Consider the following 23,690-nt stretch of genomic DNA (forward strand, 5'->3'; position numbering starts at 1 on the left):
CGCTTTTTCCAGAGGGAACCACTTGCCCGGCCGAGTGTCGGGCTGCTGCTGCCAGCATACCCTGGCCCTGGGATGCTGTACTCTGATTTCCCCTTAGTGGATCCCAGTTGATTTCTGCCCCTTCCAACCAGCCCCGGAAGGCACAGAGGCATGAGCCCTATTCCCATTTATGAGATGAGGCAAACTGAGGCACGCAAGCTCGACTGATCCAGGCCAGTATAGACCAGTCTGGCCTTGCTGGGCAGGGTTCACCTTCACCTCTGAGCGCCAGCCTGCTGGGGCACAGACATGAATTATGGGCTACTCTTACCTACTTCCTACTCTGGTGTCCTTACAAAATGCTAACAAGGAGCCCTTTGAGCTAAGCACAGAGAGTGAGGACTTTATAGGCGTGTACCGCAGGTGGGAAAAAGACCCAACCGTCGTGCTGAAAACAGCCTGCCTCAACAGCATTCGACTTCACATTGGCACTGGTCACCTAGAAAATCCTTCCTTACATAAGCAAACACGTTCCATCCAAGCCGGCCTCTCGAGCAGTCAGTGGTCCAGGAGTGGAACAGATCTGTGGCCTCAGGAATGCGCCTTGCTGGGGAGCCAGGTCAGTGGGGGAAGCGGTGTTCAGCGAGGGGCCAGGGGAGAGGAGCCCGAGGCTTTGTTGTGTGCCGTTCGCTCTCTGAAAGTTCACCCACAGCAAGACTCATCAGACACCCTGTCTGCAGCGGCCTCCTTGCTCACGTCGCGCGGCGATCTTGGCAGCCTGCTCCGGCAGGAACAATGAGATCGGCAGGGCCCTCTCCATCATCCCGGGGCTTCTGCGGAAAACAACCAGCAATTATAAATAGACGTTATTTGTATTTCCATTTTCTTGCCTTCAAGGTTTTCTGGAATAATTCCTTTGGTTTGTTTTGGGTTATTTTCTTCGCATACTTCCTTTGCTGGGGGGGTCAGATTTCCTCCTTTCTGAGGCGCCGTGAAGACCCTGGCTGTGCGGGGATTGTGGGTAAGCCCCGAGCATCAGAGACGGGTGGTGGGAAGAAATGAGGGGAGAAAAGGCAACTGCCAGCAGTCGCCATTAAAGAGGCAGCGGCGCCAACCCTGAGAGGCAAACCAATGCCAAGTCTTGGCCCATTGGGGTCCTTGCAGTGATCGAGCGAAAAGTAACAATAACGACAACAGTAATAGTACTAGTAATGACTGACGTTTATTTATTGAGGACTTACTATGTGCCAGGCGCTGTACTGAACTGTTGACATGCATTAACTCACCACAGTGAAGGAGGTCGACCCCTAGTTAGTTGTTCAAGACCCGCCAAGTCATGGGGGGGTGGGCTGGCGAGGGGGTTGGGGTGCAGAAGGCACGGGCTGTTCTGAATCCAGCATGGCAGGCTGGCTCTGGAGGCGGGACTCAGAAACACCAGAGTGAAAGGCAACCTCAAAAACTCAAGCGACTAAAACACTATTGATGGATTTGTACAAGAGGAGGATTTTTTTTAGAAACCGCCACCCCTAGCATTGAGGTTGGCGGGCATTGGGACTGTCTCTAACTTTGTGACTTTTCATTCCCTCCTCCGTTTGATTCATGTGTATGTAACCCTTCTCTCCCCCACGTCTGCCACCCTGCTTTGTAAAAGCACAAGTGACGGTAAAAATAACCAGTGTCTTCCAGGGATGTTCGCAGGTATCTAGCACCCTTCTGGGCTCGTGTGGACTTTTACAGTCCTTCCAACAGTCCCACAAGGTGGGGATCATGGTTATTTCCATTTTATAGATGAAGAAACTGAGACTTAGAGAGGTTCAGTGCCTTGCCTGTGTTCGTACCACTAACGAGTGCTGGAAACAGCTGGGTCTGCCTACAAAGCCCGTGCCCCACACTTCTCAGAGAACACACCCGCTTATTGACAGATATGTTTCTGTATCACAGTCATTTAAGATTTTTTTTTTTGGTCACAGACCTAGGAAAATGTGCGTACACACAAACGCACAAAATTTCTGCCTTTGACTCTAGGGCTTCTCTCACCTACTGAAACTCATCTGTGGGTCCTACTAGAAATCCACGGGTTGAAGAATATGTGCTCTAGATGATACTTTAAGAGCTTATAAATACACAGGATACTGTTTTCTCACTCGATGGACCATATGTTCACATATGGGTATATATGTGCTTTTAAAAATACTTCACTTGCAAAAATTAATATGTTATCCCATCTGAACACTTAAAAGCCAGATTTCAACTGGGTGAGTCTTGAAACCATAGATTCCAAATCCGCTCACTGCTTCTATGGGTGATTTGTCTATTAATTTTGGCAAGTCCTCTAGGCTTTGTTTAAACAAAACAGCTAAATAAAAAGAGCAAGATTCTGCTAAGTCTCCAACAGGAACCAAGCAGTTTCTTTATGCCCCGTACCTTCTGATGCTATTGTACGGGCACGATCTGATACTTTCACGGGATGGAGGTGAGGCCTGTAGGCCCAGGAGTGAGACCACCTGGGTCTCGAGCCCGCCTCCGACCTGTCCTTCTCATGGGACTCTGGGTAGGTCAGTTAGACTCTCTGAACCCCAGATTCTGCATCTGTAAATGGGTGGGAACCGTAACAGCATGGGGTATATTCAATGAGGATTAAATGAAGTAATATCTAAACGAGGGTCTAGCCCATAATAAATGCTCAGTAAATGGTTGGTATTTCTTTCCACTGATGTTCCCAGTGTTGTTCCAGCTTCTTCTTAAATGGGTGGCCCTGTTGAAAGGGAGAAATTCAAGGAAATGAAATTTGCTTCTTTAAAAAAAATCTGACCTGACCTTGACCTGATTTCTCCATAAAGGCTGGATTTCACTATTGAGCCAGAGACCAGGTGACCCGGCTGTGGGTCTGACTGGACCAGAGACTTGGGTGGGCCTCATGCAGACCTGCCCACAGCCTCTTTGTGTCTCAGGCAGCTTCTTCCCTGCGAACTTGTACGTGACAGTGTTGTGTTTTCCTCCTCTTTTCCCTGCATGTTTTAATGTAAGGATTAATAAGACAGTGTTTGTAGGTGTCTTTGAGCTTCCCAGAAGAAAGGCACTCCAGGAGGTGGTAGATTCTCTGGCCTCCATAATCTACTCATGAAATATGGAACTTTGAAAGTGTGAGAAAAATCTCAAATCACTTTGACAGCATTTTAATTATAGTTGATTTGTTTGCCGCTAATAGTGAAAATGCTGTCAGCATGATTTGAGATGTTTCTTCCACTCAAAATGTTATATTTCATGTTTTCGAGTCATGAGGCAACATTTCAGTTTCCAGATAAAACCAGAATAGCTCAGTGAATGTGTTGGAGCACAAAGGCAAAGAGTAGAAAATGGACCAAATGTATCCATCCCCTTGGGAAACGTCATCACAGAGTGAATTCTTCCCGAACTTACCAACTGTAGGCCCCTCGTTCATTTGCTCACACCACAAAAAATAACAAGCCCAGCTCTGTGCCAGCCACCATGGAAAGAGTAGAAATTCCGCAGGAAAAAGGCAAGGTCCTCGCCCTCGTGGTGCTTACTATGTAGTGAGGACACAGATTCGAAACAAATAAACAAGTATGTTAACAAGACCTTTGCGAATGATAATAGCTATAAAGGCAGTATGAGGATGGCGAGGCAGAGAAGAAGGGTCTAAAATAGGGTGGTCAGGACAGGCTTCTCTGAGGAGGTGACTTTTGCACTGAGAAGAAGGAGACAGCACCAACCACAGAAGAAAGTATCACAGACAGAGGGAAGAGACTGTACAGATTCCCAGGGGCTAGAAAGAGCTTGCCATGTGCAAAGTGTGAGGTCTTAAAAATACAAATAGCATAAAAGGAGACATTGACTGGTTGGCTTCCAGACATGGCGGCGGGGGGGCATGAGTGCTGTGATGTGTAGACCCAAGTATCATAGAATGGGCACAGCACTCTTCCCCAGAGCACCAAGCACTCCACCTGTGACAGAGAAATCTCCTCACAAGCAGCTCTAAGTGGCAGTCCTTCGGGGGCACTCTTGCAGGGTGGACATCATCTGGCCATTTGAGAAGGGCCTGGATGTCATGAAGAATCTTCTAGCTCAGGCTCAGTTGGCTAACCCAGCTTTCGGAGGCCTGCTGGGAAATGTCAAGCGTGGATAGAGTTATGGAAACTAGAAAGCCTCTTTTCATGTTTGCCTAGTGATGAGAGGAAGCAAGGAGTCTGTTGCTTTTTCATACCTCTCCCGTGGACTCTGAAAATTAATTCCACCGTCAAGATTCCCACGCCCCAAATGTGGGTTTGGGGAGAGAAATTAAGACTTTGAAGTCGAGGAAGAACGTACAGAAAACGTTCTCTAGACAAATGCTTGACATGCCGATGTCAGAATCTGTGAGGAGAAAAGTAAAAAGGCACCCGGGAGCCATTTTGGAGAGAAAGGAAAAAGGTAGGAGTGAAAATGGCTACTTCAGCTTAGGAAAGTAAATAGACGGCTAAAATAATAAAAGGTAGTGTTAAAGCTTTGGAAGGAATTTTTTCATTTGAGGGAGATTATGAATAATGAAATGCAAACACAGTAGTTAATATGTCCGTTAGCTGGTTTATGTTTTCTTCTGGAAGACGAATAATGTGTTCTAAGAGGAATGGCCTTTCAGGTTATCCTCCTTGGCTGTCGTTGGGGGTGAGCCCAGAGTTTGGACCCCAGATTCCTTTACCAAACAAATGCTGGCTATCAGCTGCTCGATGAGGAGCCGTATTTATTCCAAGGCCACAAACTTCCTAATCCCCCACAAGCTCTTCCAAATGAACCTGACAACACTGAAATTTCTAAGGAGATTTACTCCAGCTGTAGCAAATCCCTAATAATAAAAAATTTCCCCAAATGAGTCAGTCACACAGGACATAAATGAGACGTTCTGTGTGAAGTCAGCATGTCATTCAGTGTGTGCCCTTTATACAAAAATCCCAGCCAGAAGACTGTGTTGTTCACAGGGCAGAGCCTGGGCACTGGGGGTTGGGGAGAGGGTGTCAGCCACCAAGTTGTCACTCGGGGTCCCTTGCCCCTCAAGCAAACCTGATAGGAAAATCCAGTTTTTCTAAGAAGTTTAAGTAAGCCTGATTATTTGCCTCACAAAAGGATTTACCAGAGGGGTCCTTTAAATAACAAGCCTGGAAAGAAAATTTATAATTCGATTGATATGTATAAACCTTTTTCAAAAATGCATCCCTTCACTGTGTGTACGTAAATACGTAAGGATGTATTTGTAGCTGCCGGCATTACAAAAAAAGGATTTGGGTGGTACATGCACAGAGTAAATTGAGGCAAGCTTACAGCCATGGCATTTGCTAGGGAGCCCAGCTTGGTCGCTGATTGTGTTAATCCCCTAAATTACTCCACGCGTGATTAGGCAACCGGATAGAACCCTCCCCTCCTGATGACCCAGCCAGTAGGATGTCTGGACCTTTCGTTGTCCTTTCTGGAGAAACAGGCAACACAAAGCCTGGAGATATCTGGTTATCATTTAAAAAAAATACCTTCAAGTATTTTCTGGGTGTGGGCCACGTCCCTGGCCCTGTTCTAGGTGACCCAGCGCTGTGACTGACTTACTCCTCGCTACACGTCTGTGAGACACGGATGGTGATGCTAATGATGATGATGATGGGATTTACATTTTCATTTGCCACATCATGAGAGCTGGCTTCTTTTTCTCTGCTGTCCTACTCTGAACAAAAAATCTTTCTTATCTTATTTTTTCTTTTATTCTATCATGTACTACTTTATGGGTTATTGAAATATGGTTAAATACACCGTTACATTAATTTCAAGTATAGGATATAGTGATTTGACAACTGGATGCATTCCCCAGTGCTCACCACGATGGTGCAGTTACCATCTGTCACCATGAAAAAAAAAATTCTTAATGGAAGCAGCTTTATTTTATATATTTGTGGCTTATTAAGAAATGCAAGCTCATTGTAGGCAATTCAGATAATAGAAAAGAACAAAGAAAGAAGTAGCAATTACTGATTTTACCTTCTGTATATCTCACTACTGTTAATATTTTAGTTTATGTAGTCTTTCAGACTTTTTTCTGTTTGTGTATGCAAGATTGTGTGTATATATATGTACACACATATATACATAGGTATTTTAACACATTGCTTTTTAAAAATCCATTTTTTAAACTAACAATATAGCATGGCCATTTTCCTATAAAAACAAAATATCTAGACCTAAAACACTATCAATTCACTATAGCAGTAGAGCATTCCATTTTATAACTATACCAAAATTGATTTACCCGCCTTCCTTTGTTGGACATTTTGATATGGTGCTGTTTATAAACAAAGTATCTTTTCACTTTTCTTATGCTTTTTTTTATTATTATTATATCTACACCCACAAAGATGCATATACATCTTTTCACAATTGTCTGATGATTTTCTTAGGAAAAATTCCTAGCAGTGCAATTGCTGGATTAAAGGGTTTGTCACATTTCTGCCAAAATGCACTCCAAAATGTTTTAACAGATGTTCATTCCACTTACACTGCACTTTTACTCACTCGCTCTATTCACCTCAGAAATGGGTGTGAGGATACAACAAATCACGGCTGACTAACGACCAGGCTGAGTACTGACTCTCTATATAGATTATGTTGGTCACTTAAATCTCACAACAGCCCTAGGAAAAAGGTTCTAATATCCCTTTTGACTGTCATTTTCCCCATTGCTGAGGATCAGAAAGGTTAAGTAACTTGCCTGAGGTCACCCAGCTAATAAAGGCCACATTGGGATCCAAACCTAGTTCTGTCTGCTTCTGGGATCAGCCAGGGCCTGGCAAGGGGCAGAGGTTGGGGGGTGGGGGTGAGTGGGACGCTTCCATCCAGGTTCCTACATCCACTACTCACGTGAACTGGGTAATATCTGCTTCCTGAACACGGCTGGCTTCTCAACAGTGGCACGCCCTGATGGGACATCACCGTTACTCAACTGAGATTGACTGACTGATTAACAGTGCTTACCTCAGAGTGGAAATACCAAGGAGGGATTTTCCAGAAGGTTTGGGGAATTTCCTTTGAGAACAAACTATCTTTCCCCTTTTGTTTTGGAAGTGAGGAAGCACATTTTCAAACTGAGAGTCCTCTCCCAAATTGAAATCACAGATTCCCCCACCTCCACTCCCTTTCTCAGTCTGTGGCTCTCTCTCCAGAGCTGCTGGGGGGAGACCCGCCATCTTGTCTACACTAGATGCAGCAGTTTCTGTGATTCTTTCGACTGTAGGATTCCAGCCCTCTGGGGTCTAAGACTGAACTACTCCCGGTCCCTTCCTTACACTTCCTTCACTGCCCTGTTTGTTCCTAAGTGGCTGTGCAGTCTGAAATTTGGCTCCTGGGGGCTGCAGTGAGGCCTTGGGCCACTGAGGCTCAAATAAGCGGCTTGTGCAGGCAGCCAGCTCCCACAGATCCTGTGTGTATGGCAGGAGCCTGCAGGCACATCCCAGGGAGGGTCGCTTCTCCCTCTCTTTACCCAAAAGAGAGAAATTTCTTACATGTTGTTTTAACAGTGTGCTGCAAAATAAACAAACAGGGAGGGAGAAGGAAAGGGATGGTTATCAGTAAATAGTGGGTACAGTGACCAGAAGTTTGCAGGGAGCTGGTGGGGAAGGACTCTCCCACCTCAGCTGCAGAGACAGTGGTAGTCACTGGGAGCCCAGGGAGGAGCACGGAGTCGGCACCATGAAGATGGCCAGAACACACAGCAAGGCCCAGAATGTGTGCCTGTGCAGTTAAAATGGCGTCCTGCGGTGTGGGCGCCATCCTGCGAACCTAGCCAAGGATGTCTGTCTTTGACGAGTCTTCCCCAACCTGGGACAGGGTTGATTGTGTTTGAAATGAGCTCAGGCCTCCGTGCAGGGATGGCAGCCTGCTCTGCCTCTTGCCGAGGCTAATAGTTATGTGCTCCTAGACACTGGGTCCCCAGGGATTCACCCCCTGCTTTTGGAGAAAGGTTTTTATGGCCTTCTCTAATACAATGCTGATTCCTTTTTAAAACATGTTGTTGACTAGATGCTGCAGAGGTGAAATTGGTAGAGTCATCTCAAGGAGGGAGGAGGCCCACACACGGGAGTCTTTATCACTAACAATTAAAGATAAGGGAAGAGGGGGTAACCCAGGAGGAAACTGAAACATGGGGGAGAGGGTAGGAAAGTAAGCAGATCTCTCAGGAACATCCCCAGTGTGCCTGGCTCAGTGCCTAGCACCTTCCTCATATCCTTTATTTCATCTCCAACCCAGCCCTCTGAACTGGATATTTTTATCCCCATCTTGTACAGATGAAGAAATTGATCTCAGAGGGGTTAAGTAACTTGCAGTAATGCGGAGCTAAGAAGAAAAGACTAAGATTCAGAGAGATCATGATGGAAATAAAAATGGTGCTATGGAAGGAAGGAAAAGTGCTTGTTTGGAGATAATTTGATATAAGGATGCTGTGTTCTTATGTGGGCAAGAGATAAGGCCCTAAATCTAGCCATCCACCGAGGCGCCCATTCTCTCTATGGCTTCCTATATCCAGGCAGTAAGGCAATGCAGCTTCCTATATCCAGGTCGATCAGTCTATAGAAAGAAGCAAAGCTAAGTGGACTTTGTTTATCAATCTGAAATAACCCGGTGTCTAGGAAGGGCGAGCATAGGATCTGCGGTGAGACAGTGGTCCCTTTCCTCTCCTGAGAGTCATCTTTGCTCATACGTGCCCCTTTGTACCAACCTCACGTAGGTATGACTTCATTGAGATTCGGGATGGAGACAGTGAATCTGCAGACCTCCTGGGAAAGCACTGTGGGAACATCGCCCCACCCACCATCATCTCCTCGGGCTCCGTGCTGTACATCAAGTTCACCTCCGACTACGCCCGGCAGGGGGCAGGCTTCTCCCTGCGCTACGAGATCTTCAAGACAGGTCAGTGCGGTCACGGGTGGAGAGCGGGGTTCTGGGCGCGCTCCAGAAGACACGGGGCTGCCATCGGTGTCTAGTTCTGGAGCACCGTCTAAGGGAACTGTGTGATGGTTCCATGTGCGTAGTGGAAAGTTACATAAGTTGTTGGAGTTGGAAGAGGGGCTCAGGGGGACCATGGACACAGCCCCAGATGAAAAAGCCGGTTTAACTTATCCAACTTGAGAGCGAGCCTTGCATGGTTAGCGCTGGGTGTGCCCACCAGGCAGACAAGCATTGTCTGTGGCCCCGAGAGAGGAGGGAGCACCAATAAAATACACAATCGCTTTCAAAAAGAATTCGATTTTTGTGTGTGTTTAAAAATCACAGTAATCTTCATGGGAAAAAAGCGAAACTTGGTCGAACTTCCTCCTAATTACTTCATGGTTTAATGTTGCCTTTATCCAGAATTTCATGGGCAGAAGGACATAATCTTTTCAGTGTTTAGAGTCTCTAAAAGATCTTACCAGTGGGGTCATACAGTAGGTTTTACATTCGCATGTGGTTCGTCCGAATTCCCCTTGCTCACCCATTTTACCTCTTGTGCCTGTTGGACCCCGACTTCCTAAATGCCAGGGTAAATACCTCCTGAAAAGCCATCAAGAAGGTAGTAGAAAAAGAGACAGAACACTGCACTTTCTTTAAGGTGACTGCCTGCTTTCTATTAGACCCCCCTTCGACTACTTTAGGCTCTGAGAACATGGGTCCATCCTTACTTCCATAACCGGACTGACCCAACTCTTACTCCCAAGTCTCTGGTTCGGTATCTACACTGACGCGCTCTGAGCAGCGTGCCCGGCCCTTCCGTGTGCGAGCTCATTATCTCGAAACTGAGCAAAGTGCACCCCCCAGCCACCCTCTCACCCCCGGCCTGTTCCCCACCTCTCAGGCTCTCACCCTCTACCAGTGTGGCCCCTCTGAGCCTCTGTTTTACAACTCGTGGATGGAGTCCTGTACAAGGGGAGGCCGTCCACTTTGTCATCAAGAGACCCAAGTCTGGCGCCTGTTGGGTTCAGTGTAAGGGGAACCAATTCATATATATTTTCTTTTCAATAAACAGTTCTTGAAAGGAAGTGGTAGCTACTGAAAGCACTTTTTATATCCACTCTGTCTAAATATTTGTCAGATTTGTCTGCCTGAGAGCAAGAGCGTAGAATCCAATGAAGGGGCAGGCCCAAGGGAACTGCGTCCAGCCATCTTCGAGCCAGAGTGGGAGCACAGACTGTCCCGGGCACAAGTCCCAAGAAGGCCCGTCTGTCACGGGTCATCACACTCCCAACCACATGAGGTCATAGGGACCGGCAGTCTGTGTCCAGTGTCCCAGGAGGCTGGTGAGAGGCTCCTGAATGCCTCAATCCATATTCCCTAGAGTCCTGTATAAGATTCCAATGGGTCATCCACCAGCTCAGCTGGAACCTTCATCGTCCCCTCTTCTGCAGTGGGGAGAGAGAAGATAGAAAGGAATAAAAATGGGATGTTTGCCCTCTTCTCATGGGCAAACAGGTGTGCAAACCCTCCCATGTAACAGATGCACAGTGGATGTTGTTGGATGAACGTAGGTAAATAGTTATGTAAACCGAGAAGAAAACTATAATATGAGGCAATAGGAATCAGCACCGAGTAGTAGAATTAACATGATTGGGTTATCAGAACGAGGGCTCCATTGAGTGGCTTAGCAAGCGGGGGACCTGGGAAGTCAACTCGATAGCCAGGTCCCCAGGGCTAACGCCGCCACTCGGCTCCCCTGGGCGGACAGGGATCGGAAAGCAGCTACAAGCAAGGTCTTCTGGGGAGCTGGCCCAGGGACATCACAGGAAGGGTGAGCAGGACCCTTGAGCTCATCTCTGTTTCATGCTTCCTGACTTAGTATTTCCCAAAGGATGGTGCCATATTCTCCAGAAAGTCACAGAAGTGAATGCTAACCCTCTCCACGATGCACATTTGCAGGGCTGAGGGTAAAAGTTAAAACGCACGAGAGGGTAGCGTAACAGAGCGCTGCTATGTTGAGGACCACTAGTCTGTGGATGCCTAGACGCAGGAACTCCAGCCATGGCAGGCGGCTTGGCGTGGAGCAGTGGGGCAGCCTGCTTCGAGGACTAGGACGGCCTAAAGAAGGAGGAGAGAGATTCCTGCAGTGGGACACAGCCCCACTGACAGCAGCCACATTTCTGGGGGAACCTAAGAGAGAAAACGAGAACCCAGGGCTGTTCTTGAGGTCCACTGTCTCCTGCCCCATGCCTGCCTGTGAGAGCAGCTCTCGGCATGAAAATCAACCCTGAACAGCTACACAGTTCAAAGCTGAGACGTCTAGAAGGATGAGCATTCCTCCAGGTGCCATGCCCTCCGTGCCCCGACATTTCCACTGTCAGAGTCCTGGAAGAAAATACACAAAGTTGACGTCACCCACGGAACATGAAAGAAATGTGTGAACATGCTGAGGAAATCCAAACAAACACAGCTATGTTTGCTAGTCAGATTCATAGAGAAAGAAGGGGGACTGTAAACACAGATACACAAGATAACCCTCTTGAGGACCGGGGAAGCCTGACGGCGCATCGCCCTGGCCAGCGTCAGCTGCAGAATTCTCCTGACAGACACAAACCCCCAGCTTGGGTCTAGACGGGGGGCATGTGGCTGGAGTGGGATGTTCCTGTCTACCCTGAATGAAGTGGTTTATGAAAGAGTCAAAATAATACCAGACTGTCCACGTGTAAAAGAGCAAATCGAAACGGCTTGCAAACTTAAAGGATCTCAGATTGCCCAATCCTAAGCAGAACAGAGAAAGGAATTTTAAAATGACTTTAAAAGTAACACTGGACGCTGAATCACTGGAAGACATGGGTTTTTTGGTTTGTTCGTTTTCTGATACTCTTTTGACCAAAGTTCAAGATCAAGTTTTCTTTCCTGGTGTCCAGTGACATTTCAGAAACTGAAAGCCCTGGGGTCGTTCCCAGACAGAGAAACGTTAGCAAGTGCCCTCTAGTCCTACTTCTTGAACCAAATTCACCTTTCAAGGTCAGGCAGCGTTCCAATGGAATAAATCCACCACGTTTTAAATAGCTTTATGCATGCAGATTCGCCTTTCGCTTGCAGAGTTATTGTAACATTGACGGTGGGAAGACACGGAGGGGGCATTTTCCACACCAGAGTCCTTTGGTATGAAATCATCCGCCGCAGCCGAAATCCCCCAGCTTGCGTGGGCAGCCTTAGCCTTGAGTGAACAGGAGTGTTTGTTGACTGAGCTATTTTTTTTAACCTTTAATTCTTGTACTTCATGGCAGAAAAGGATCTTGGATGAGCTAGATACCTACAAGATTCCACTTTTGTCCCAGATGGTCCCGAGACCTCCTCTCCGGTCACTCTTCAGCCTCCTGCTTTCTAACACTTTACCCACAGTCCAGACTCTGAGCGGCACAGTTAGAGAAGCAGGTACCCCTGCAATGGACAAGTGTGATTGTTCTGCATAGAAAGGATAAAACTGTTTTTTTTCCTCATTTAAAATAAGCCAGAGGATACACCTATGTATAGCCATGTGTCAGGGAGAGATACACACTCTTTTTGGTGGTTTTTGTTTGTTCGTTCGCCTTAAAGATATCATATGGAAAAATTCTGACCACCCAAGTGCAGGACTGTAACCCTGAACCCTGGAAACAGGCTCCGGGGTCTCTCTCGGGCTCACTAGGTGTCCAGTGTGGAAGACTTTGTCCCCTAGGGATGGGAGGAACCAAAGAAAGATTCCACCAAAAATTCCCCACTCCCAGGGAGATGGGGATTCCCCTGGCCTTGAAAGGGAATGACAAGAGAGCAAACCCAAAGAGGGAATGTCAGGATGCCTTTTCTAGCTCCGAAAGCAAGTCGTGGAGAGAGAGTTAATTTCCTCTGGCTGGGTGACCCACATGGAGAAGGCCACACAATAGCAATGAACACTAACCTTTTCAAGATTCCTCGCAGCCCTTCCAAAGGCTTGCCAGCTGGCTTGGCTTGGCCAAAGCGCCTCATCCCGGACCACTGAGGAGGCCCTCCAGAGTGTGAGGCTTGACAGTAAACAAAGCTGGGGGCTCCGCGGTAAACACACTGGGGAAAGACCGTCCCCGCTCAGCCCTGCGGACCTGGTTGCCCACGGGGCCGCCCTGCCCTTGACAGAGCACAGAGCCTCCGAGGGGCAGATGTGGCACTTAGGGAGCGTTTAGAGCCCTGAAAAGGTTAGCTCTTGCCCCAGCAGGCACGGGGTACCCCCCTGCCAGGGCAGAGCGCTGGTCGGAAGGGCAGAGGGCATGGATGGGCGGGTCGGGATGTCGGGATTTCCATCTGATGCGAAAGGAAGTTGCGGCCCCCCTTTGCCCACTTCTTTGCATGGCCCCTTTGCCGAATCCGACCCTCACGCCTCCCAGAGAGCTCTTGTCGATACGGAGCCCTGCAGAGGGGCCTGCTGCGGGAGCCGAGGATGAAGACATCGCTGCGGGCGAAGATCTGTGTATTGACATCACACAGTTCTGTTGCAGTGGGATCCCCAGAGGACACTTCTGCCAGTAAACACCTGGTTTATCGAGTATTTCTGTATTTTTCCTTCATACTTCGAGTGCCTGTTATCCTCCTCATAAACCCTGCTACCTTTTTTTTAAATTTTAAAATCAGAATGCAGTGAAATCGATTGTGACAGTCCAGCCTTCCAGTGGTACCACGGATCGGTATTGCTTCTGGCCCCGGCTGCTCCGTGGGCCGGTGGCCTGGGCTGCAGTGTCCTGGGACCCGCCAGAGGCCCGTCCTGGCTGAAAACCCATGAGGCGCCTTTTAACGGGACTCTACCTAGAGGCATTCCCAGATCTGGTGGCTCTAATCCTCTCAGAGCTCCCACTGCCATCCAAGCCTGCACCGGGCCGCGAATATGTGCCGCATTTAATAAGAAGGCCTCCCGGAGTCCCAAGGAAACAGCCCCAAGAGCTTCGGAGACAAACAAGGCCCTCCCCACCACAAAGAGACCAGAAGCATTCCAAATGTCAATACACTGAAGCATTTTTCCAAACTTGCTGCTAGAGCGGCCTTTAACATCCCCAACGCCCTGCTGTGATCCACCAGCTACAAAAGTCGATTGTTAATTGTCTGGCCACTACAGAGCAGCTCGTTTTAATATAGTCATGACATGAATGAGACCCGAGCTCCCCTTTGCCCCTCCCCTGAGGCACCTTGGATCTTGGAGGGAGAAGGGGGCACTTCGTTGGCTCTGGTACAATAGGGGCTAGTGTTGAGGTCAGCAATAAATAAGGGGTGACATTGTTTTCCTTGCTGGCAATCAGCAGGCCTTCCTTAAGGATTGAAATAACTTACATTTCTGGAGCAAGCAGCTGAGTAATTGAGAAAGAAGACTCTGTTCCTCTTTCCAAGAGACTCTCTCTCTCTCTCTTTCTCTCTCTCTCTGTATCTCACACACACACTTCTTTCTGACCCCCCCCGCACTCCCCAACGCCTCAACTGGTGCTCTCGCTCTGCTACGTAGAGCACGCCAGCTCTCCTCCCCTAATTTCTCTCCTCGAGAGAGTCTGGCTTAAAGGCTTGAGACGTGGATGTGAAGAGTATGTTTCTTCAAGGGCCACTCCAGTAGAAACAAAAGCCATATGAGGAGGGGGATCAGGGCTCAAACATTGAACTAACCCATGTGACCGAGGCAGCGAAGGAGGGCCTCTTCTTCTCTTCCCTTAATGCTCCAGTTCTCTTTTACATACAGGCTCCGAAGACTGTTCCAAAAACTTCACAAGCCCCAACGGGACCATCGAATCCCCCGGGTTTCCCGAGAAGTACCCGCACAACCTGGACTGTACCTTTACCATTCTGGCCAAACCCAAGATGGAGATCATCCTGCAGTTCCTGACCTTTGACCTGGAGCACGACCCGCTGCAGGTGGGAGAAGGAGACTGCAAATACGACTGGCTGGACATCTGGGACGGCATTCCACATGGTGAGTGATGCTGCTGTCGCGAGACGTTTCTCTGTAGCTTCGCCTTTGCCTGTGAATGGCTTTGGTGACAATAAAAAGAGAGAACAAAGGCTTCAAAGCTCCTTAGGGTTTGTGTATGACCCATGATGACTTTCTTTCTTGTTTTTCACCAAGGATGATTTCAGAGAAATTGCAGTAAGGCAGTTTCCTTTCTTGGAAATATTTCTTTGGAGAAGGATAGGCAGAGACTGAGTGGACGCCTGGATGAGGATGAGAAAGCCTATCTGTAATGTCCTCTTCTGGACATTAGTAGAAATTGACTAGAAATTGACGTAGAAAGTGACTCCATGACCACCCTTTCTGCCCAAGTAGGATGCTAGACCCACACGGACTAGATCTGGATCCTAGCTCCGCTCTAAGGCAGCTCTGTAAGCCTGGGCAGCTCACTTAAACCCTGCATCCTACCTGTATAAATAAGCTGCCTTCATCATCATCATTATTATTACTATGAGTTTACTGCTATTAATTAAAACAGTCACAGATGTCAAAAAGCCTGAGGAACCGGTACTTCTCAGCTGGCGTCCAACGTAGGTCTCCATAGTTCGTCTCGGTGAGAAAGCCACCCGTTCGCTTCTGTAGTGAGCCTCAGTGTTTTGCACTGAGAGGGAGGCTTGGCGACTGAGCAGTTTCATTTCCTGAGAAGAGCATAAGACTGAGTCAGAAAACTTGGGTTCTGAGTCTCAGCTCTTCTTTCCAAAGTCACGTGACCTCCCAAACCTCAGTTTGTTCTTCTGTAAGTTGGGTGTTATAATGATAGCTTTCCGGCCTGTCCCCAGAACAGAGCGAGGGAAGAGAATGAGGCCAAGTCAGGGAAAACACAGGTGCCCCTTGAACAGAGAAAAAAAGTACAATTGCCCCTTGAGCAACTCAGGGATTCAAAGGGCCGGTCGACCATATAGCCGAAAATCCACACATGCCTTCTGCCTCCCCAAAACTTAACTGCTAATAACTTACTATTGACTGAAGGCCTGACCAGTAACATAAATAGTCCATTAACACATATTCCGTATGTTATATGTATTATATATTGTATTCTTACAATAAAATAACCTAAAGAGAAGAAAATGGTATTAAGAAAGTCATAAGGAAGAGAAAATACATTTACAGTACTGTATTTGTCAAAAAAGAAAAATCCATGTTTAAGTAGGTCCATGCGCTTCAAACCCATGTTGTTTAAAGGTCAAGTGTATTTTTTAACGTACAGGAAAAATATGAGACAATGTCCTTAGAACTTATCTTTGGTCATTCTTCTATGCCCAAAGAGTGCTCTGTGGAGTGACTTCGATTGTGGCAAGGGTGAATGCATTGAAAATGGAGTTTGACATTTCCATTTCTACTGACCTGTTTTTGTCCTGCCTATCTAGTTGGCCCTCTGATTGGCAAGTACTGTGGGACCAAAACACCCTCGGAACTCCGCTCGTCAACAGGGATCCTCTCCCTGACTTTTCACACAGACATGGCGGTGGCCAAGGATGGCTTCTCTGCACGCTATTACCTGATCCACCAAGACCCACCAGAGAGTGAGTTGGCCGGTTGAGAACTTCTGTCCTCTCCTTCCATCAGGGCTGTGGGATGTACGGTGAAGAGAGGGAAATTCTCCAGAATTTGTAGCAGCGTCTGAATTCAGGGAATGGGGGCTATATCCTCTTGCTAGATGGAGATTTGTAAGAGTCGAACAAATGTCGGCCGGGTACTCATTTCTTTAGAAAGTAGGTATATGTACCAAGAATGAGTTATTCCCAGGGTAAGTCACAGGACCATCTCCCACTTTAGTTTTCTCATCTGTGAATGCAAGGGAGGTGAGTTAGGATATCTACATAGGGTCCCCTCCCTGGGCTAACATTTTTTGAGTCTTTTCTCCCTCTCTCAGCCTCAGTGGCCATGGTCAGAAAACTGAGCAATTTGTAAACCTTCTTCATCTATGTATTTTACATTGAACATCGCTGGCCCTGGGTAGAGTTTATCTCACTAGACTGATACATGCTTGGACTTTGGCTTCATGCTTCAGTGTACACACTTTCTAAGCTTCTACCTTGTGCCAGGTATCTTGCAAAGCCTCGAGTGTAGCTCCGACCCCAGCTGTCCTGGAAATGCCCATCTAGACCTTGAGTCTCCTGCCTCCATCCACATCTACTCTGAACTCCATCTTCAGATCAGCTCCTCTAGGACACGTGCTTCAGATGTGCTGCCTTTATCCCCCTAGAAACCCAAGTGATAACTCTGAGTCCTAAAGACATACTTTAAGGATTGGAGCTGGGCAAATCCTGTCCCGGTTGTAGACAGCTTACTATGTGCATACCCACAGACATGGCAGCCCAGCCAACTGGAAAGGCGATGGGTTTTGTTCTGGGTTTTGCTTTCGTTCTTCCAAGAGCTCATGAAGATTGGAGGGATAGGAAAACAGTATGGCACCAAGAGCTGCCCATGGCCAGCACCGTCACAGAATGACTCGGGAATGGGTTTGATATCTGAAAAAATTGCTGGGCTTTATCGGACACCTGCACACTCTGATACTGACCAGCGTCTACGGTGTCCGTGGGAAGGACAGCAATTACACTAATGGCGCAGAGCCAGAGTCTGTGACTTCTGGATCCATTTGCCCGGGTAGGGGGCACAGGGGAAGAGAGTGGTGTGGCTGTGCTCCTGGAGAAATGTCCCAAAGTTGGGTATTCACTGCTTTGCAATGCCGGTCTTCTGTGCCAGAATGCAAGACATTTGAGTGAAAGAGAGAAGCAGAAGGGCCTCCTGGGTGTTTGTGAAGAAAGCAGGCTTCCCACGATGTATCAGCCCACCCAGATTGCCACGAGTCTATCACACGTTTACCTGTATTTCAGTTACGGTGCATCTGGCGTCTGCGAGTGTCTGTAGCCTGAAGCACCAACAGTTCTTATACTTGAGACTGTATTTTTAATTTGTATGATGATTTTTATTTACCCATAGCCTGACTTCTTTTAGGCCCAATTTAGTTTCTTTTCAGGCCCAGAGGGGTTGTCAAGCTCCATGACTTGGCAGAGCTGTTTTCAAAATGCGGGTGTGTAATTAGGTCTTTAAGATGAAGGAGTTCCTGCAAGGACTTGTCCCTAGAAGGGAGCAAGATTTGGGGGATCCCAGGAGTTTGAGGTTGAGACACGTAATCCTGCCCTTGACCCTGTCCCTTCCCCAGACTTCCAGTGCAACGTCCCTCTGGGAATGGAATCTGGCCGGATTGCTAATGAGCAGATCAGTGCCTCCTCTACCTACTCTGACGAAAGGTGGACGCCTCAGCAAAGCCGGCTCCATGGTGATGACAATGGCTGGACCCCCAACTTGGATTCCAGCAAGGAGTACCTCCAGGTACGTACTCAGATACCGCACGGTGTGCCGAGTGTGGGTGGACTGGTGGGCGCGGGAGGTGGCTCGGCTGGAGTGGACGGAGGACACAAGGAAAACACACACAGCCCATACTCGAGAGCTCCCTTCATTCATCCATCCAGACACACGCATGTTCCAGGCACAGAGAGACTCAGCCAGGTGCTGTGCTAACTGCTGGGATCAAAGGATGATAAGGCAGACACTGCCACCACCCTTGTGAAGATTACCAGGCTTTGGGGAAGTTGTTTGGCCTGGGCGCTGTTTGCCTCTTCGTATAGCTATCCAAGGAACATTCTATAAACAGTTCCAGATCTTCCTCATTCTTGGCACAGGGAGGCATCAGAGACTTGGTCGGGGGAGGGCTTTTCCTGAGGGCAGACTTGTTGAGTCGCTGGCTGAGCATGGCAGCTTCTCATGATCTTTGCTGTTCGGAGGGAGCCCTGCCAGGAAGGTTTTGCACATAGCGATCAGAAGAACACACGGGAAAATGTCACCACCGGGAATGCAGCTCTGGTTGCCCAGATGCTTTGCACCGTCTTCTCAAACTATTGTTCGCTTTCCTTCTGAGTGAGCCTTGCAGTGTATGCTGAATCCTCCCCCATGAAACTGTAGACCAGTCTTGTTCACATCCCCCAGGAACAGTGAGCTGCTAGGTCCATGCTAGAGCAATGACTGCTTTTATGACACACACCAGATAGCCTTGTGACCCACTGACAAGTGGTCCTAGCTCTGATGTGACCCGGTGGGCTCCGCTCTGAGAAGGACGTGGCAGAGCAGACAACAGGACAGGGAGAAGTACCCCTTAGAAACTTCCAGGCAGTCCGCAGAGGTTCGAACAGGGCAACCCTAAGGCCATTTGTCACGATCTCTTCTCTGCCTCTCCAAAAAACCTTCTCATCCTGCAGAGCTTCCAGAACGTTCTCCTACATAATCAATGTTCCATTGATTTCACTCCTTATTTTTGGTCCTCAATCATAAGCTTTCTCTTGTTGCCCTCCAGCTGTTTATAGTACACATAGACAGCACGGCCTACCTCTTTTGAATTCACTATTATGCTGAGCACATAGTAAGTACCAATAAATGCTTCCTGAATCAAATTTTACCAGGGAGTGCTGGCTCAATTTGGATCACGGGGGCTGTCATTAAGAAACACTGCGGCTGGCAAAGGAATGACATCCAGCAATTTCCAAATGGGTTTAGTGTTGTGGGAAGAGAGGTGCCTCAAAATGTGGGCCATCTTCCTCACTGAGCAAAAGGTCAGGACTTGGTGCATAAACCTAATTGCTTGGGCAGACTCTGAATGCCCTTTGACCCTTTGGTGACTGAGTGACTAACTACACAATGGAATGAGGGACCGAGGGAAGGCAGGGGAGGTGAGGCAACCCCGAGCTGAGACATGGCAACCAGAGTATCATAAGTGGATTGGATTGGACCGGACTGCAGTGGGGTGGAGTGGACCGGATTTAACCATTGTTCCTTTAAATAGCATCTGATTTTACGATGCAGGGAAGGCTGTAGTTCAGTAAGAAGAGGTCACAGTTCTAGATGTTCGAGGATCCCTTTAAGGTAAACTGAATATGGTCGGTTCAGATTTGCAAAAAAAAAAAAGGGAAAAAAGAAAAACCATCCAGTTACCATTTCAAAGGGATCCAATGTAGGGCTAGAGAAGTGGAGTCTGACCCTCCAGGCTGGAATTGTGGACTGATACCAATCCCTCTGATTCTGATAGATCACACAGGCACAAGTAGCAAGCTAAGTATGACAGTTTTGTCCTTTAAAGGAATAGCAAGAGGTTGCCCTCCTGTCGGGAACCATGGGTCCCTTATCCCTCCTCCCCGCTTCCTCAGGTGGACCTGCGCTTTCTGACCATGCTCACAGCCATTGCAACGCAGGGCGCCATTTCCAGGGAGACGCAGAATGGCTACTATGTCAAATCCTACAAGCTGGAAGTCAGCACGAACGGGGAGGACTGGATGGTCTACAGGCATGGCAAAAACCACAAGGTAACCCCATTTCCTCTCCCCCCTCCCGAAGACATGCTGGGGTGTGCAGGAGCCTGGGGATGAGAGGAGCTGCCAGGTAACCCCACAGAGGGGAGGAGGCCTTGCTTGGTGAGACTCAAGTAATTGATGGAGGCATGGGAGGCGGTGGCCCTGAAAATATTCTTTCTTATCCTAAACTGATTGGAAAACACTGTTTCTCTGACAGCCTGGCTGCTGTGGTGTGTCGCACCGCAGAGAGAGAGAGAGAGAGTGTGTGTGCATGAGCTCGCACAGTGCTCTCTGACTGCAAATGAAGGAGAAAATGTGTCCCCAGTCCGCGCCTTCCCATACTACAGGATTCATTGAGCATTTATGGCCTGAGTCCCTTCCCCATGCTGGGTTAACAATCACAAAACCACATGAAACTGTGGTTCAGGAGTTACCGAGGTCTAGAAATGAAAGGGCACAAATCCTGAGAGGGAATCACAATGTCCCAAAGAAGAAAGAGGACAATAAACGATGAGGAGAAATTCAGTTTGTCGGGGATGGGATCTGAACCGGCCGTCATGCTTGGCAGCAAGGCACTGAATTCTCCCAGCTGGTGCCTTCAGTGTCTGTGGCTCCCGGAGGTATGTCCGCGCGGGTGATGTGGGGCTTTTGTTGTGCACACGGATGGATGTGGGGCGCTCGGCTTTCCGAAGACACGCGGCTTCCTGGCGGTGAGCAGGCCTGCAGCCGGCACCGCCAACCCTGGCTATCAGGGGTGCTCGGCACATGGGGGGCTCATCGGGAATGGCTGGTGGTCTAGCCTGGGCCAGGGGCAAACTCTGTCACACGCTGGCTCCTAGCTCTGGGAGGACAGTGTCCATCCTTCCCCAGATGGAAGCAGGGACAGGCAAAGGGACCCTCCTCTTTCGTGCTCCCGTTCCGCGGGGCCCCTGGCCTGTTGTATCGGGAGTGAGCAAGGTGGGACGCATGTGACCAAACCAAGAGAGGCCAGAGATCCTTTCCAAACACAGCCTCCTCGGCTCCTGCCACGGTCCCAAGGTGGCTTGCCCTCGCTGGTGCGACTGGAAACGTTGGACGGAGAAAAAGCAGAACTGTGGTGTCGACACTGATTCACTCAGGAAGTGTGAGTTTTTAAAGCAGTGGGTTTTTTTTATTATTATTATTAAAATCGCCATAGTAACATGGCACCATTCATCTGAAAATCACGGCTTCTAGATAGTACCAGGTATCTCTCTCTCTCACCCACATGCACATACACACAATTTCTTCATTTCACAGATGAAAAGGGAGGTTTTTCGCAATTGAAAGACCTCCACACCTTGACATGGTCAGCCAGGTCCGGCTTCTCGTTGACTTCTTGTGTTTCGGTTACAAATACCACTTGGCAAGGGCAAGGTTGAGTTGGCACTGGCTGTTAGGGGCAAGGGACCGGGTGCTCGTCCCCCTGGCGCTTTCCCCTGCCTTCTCTCCCCACCCACCCTTTTCTGTAAGAAACCGGTAGAAGCTGGAAAGAACCTCTGCCAGGCAGGCGAGGGCCAGTGCTGAGGAGGGGTGGGCCCTGGGGAAGAAGGAGGCGGCTCACCTGACTGCCTCCCTGCCCAGGCTCAATGACTAAGCAGTGCTGGCCAGAGGGATACTGTAGCACAAGCTGATTTTAAAAGCACGCAGATGGACTGAGATGCTATTTAAAACACTATTTGTAGGAAATCTGCTTTTGGAAATACCTTAGCACTGCACATTTTGACAGAATGCTGTCCTCCCTGGCTTTATCCCTCGTGTTCGTTCTGCGGAGAAGATGTTCCTGAGAATTGAATTTAGCTTGCTGGTCTCCTTTGGAATCATTCTCAACTTTTTCATATTAGATAGATCATTCTTTCTCTCTCTCACCTCCCCTTCGCACCCTCGGCTAGATTTCTCTCCCCAGGTGCCAAGGGGTAATTTCATTTTTGTTTTGTGGTTGTTTGGCTTTTTAGTGATCAGTACTACCCACGTGAAAAATACACTGGGGCAGAGGAAAAACCGTTTTCTATCCCCCATGAGATATTCATTCTCTGGCTACCTAGAAGGAGGCAGGAGAATGGAAAGCCTGCCAGTTAGGTGTTGCCCCCTCCCCTCGCTCCCCTGCCCCACTGCAGGTGCGTGGGCCATGAGGGAGACCCGCCCCTCCGCCGCTGCGGCGGTGATCTCTGCGGCTCCTTCATTAGTAGATTGCTCTCCCAGATGTCTGTATCTGATGTGCGGATCCCGCACCACACCGTTCGTGGAGCGTCAGCGCAGCTCTCTGGTCTGTTCGGGTTGAAATAGTTGAGTGAACCGTGCCAAATAGATTTGTCAAGTCTGCTGCAGTTTGATTTGATGCCATGAAGGGGAGGCGGCTGAGGAGGGGAGCTGGGGGCCGGGGAGGGGAGTGGCTTCATCTGCACCGTCTACGCTGACCACTACCACTGAGCTTCTCTTTGTAGCCACTGGCTGGTGGGCGGTGTGCCAAGCTAACTGGTGCTAGGTGGTGGGCTTGAAAGCACAATTCCGACAGCAGGACCTGTGAGCAAAGCAGAGTGGAGGTAGAGGTGGCAGCGGGCTCCGTTCTGCCACGCAGGGGGAGGGTTTGCAGGCGCAGGGTGTGAGGAGGGGATGGTGATGTTTGGGGCAGAGATGTGGGAACTTGATTTCAATTCCCTGGTTACTGTCAACACCAGTGCTATGTACCAAAGACCAGGGAATTGGGGAAATCGGAGAAAAACAAGATTAATGAGTGCTGATGGTGGTGGGGAATGGCTATGCTATTTCCTTGCAATACACGATTTACAGTGTGGACCCAGGCTGGGCTGTGGCAAAGCCTGGGCCGAGGTGTGGGGGGGGGGGGGGACAGCTTCCTTCTTGTGACTAGAAAGTGAAGAAGACTAAGGAGCTCTTTTCCAGCTTCCCACCAGCCTGTGTGCACCCTTGTCTGTCTCTCTCTACCCAGCAGGTCACTGTGAGGTTACCTCTGAAGAAGGCATTTGAGTATCATGGGTGGGGGGGGGGCGGATTGCAAGCATCCTCCTGGCAAAACACGGCCCATTTACGCAGACCACATGTACAGCACATCCCCAAACCCTTATCCAATTACACACGCCATAAATATGGAACCTATGATTTTCCTATAGGGTGGGCCCTCCTTATGCATATTTATGTCGTAACCACAAGGCAGAGAGCTTGTCTGCCTGATGGAGCCCATATCCAGCCCATGTGCTCCCCTAGATTGTACAAATGGCTTCACATATATTTCTTTAGAAACCACAAGCAGAAGACTACTGCTTTTGATTTCACCAGCTACATTAACAACACCCTAAACATAGACATAGTGTTGTAAATACAGTATTAGAAGGTTCACGTATGTGTCTGTAATTATGGGCACAGTTATG

The 23,690-nt window shown here is 48.6% G+C and overlaps 1 protein-coding gene across 6 annotated transcripts in view; it reads left to right on the forward strand.

Moving 5' to 3' along the window:
- Positions 1-23,690, forward strand: part of LOC111158395 (neuropilin 2) — a 111,097-nt gene that overhangs the window by 25,275 nt on the left and 62,132 nt on the right. For all 6 annotated transcript variants that reach the window (XM_022520510.1, XM_022520426.1, XM_022520593.1 and 3 more), the window contains exons 3-7: positions 8,738-8,919; positions 14,675-14,905; positions 16,309-16,464; positions 18,108-18,277; positions 20,143-20,298. In XM_022520510.1, coding sequence (XP_022376218.1) covers positions 8,738-8,919; positions 14,675-14,905; positions 16,309-16,464; positions 18,108-18,277; positions 20,143-20,298 — 895 coding nt within the window. The remainder of the gene's footprint in view (positions 1-8,737; positions 8,920-14,674; positions 14,906-16,308; positions 16,465-18,107; positions 18,278-20,142; positions 20,299-23,690) is intronic.

Source organism: Enhydra lutris, unplaced genomic scaffold (genome assembly GCF_002288905.1).
Source record: "Enhydra lutris kenyoni isolate GAN:26980312 unplaced genomic scaffold, ASM228890v2 scaffoldscaffold1, whole genome shotgun sequence".
In the NCBI taxonomy this organism is placed as follows: Eukaryota; Metazoa; Chordata; class Mammalia; order Carnivora; family Mustelidae; genus Enhydra; species Enhydra lutris.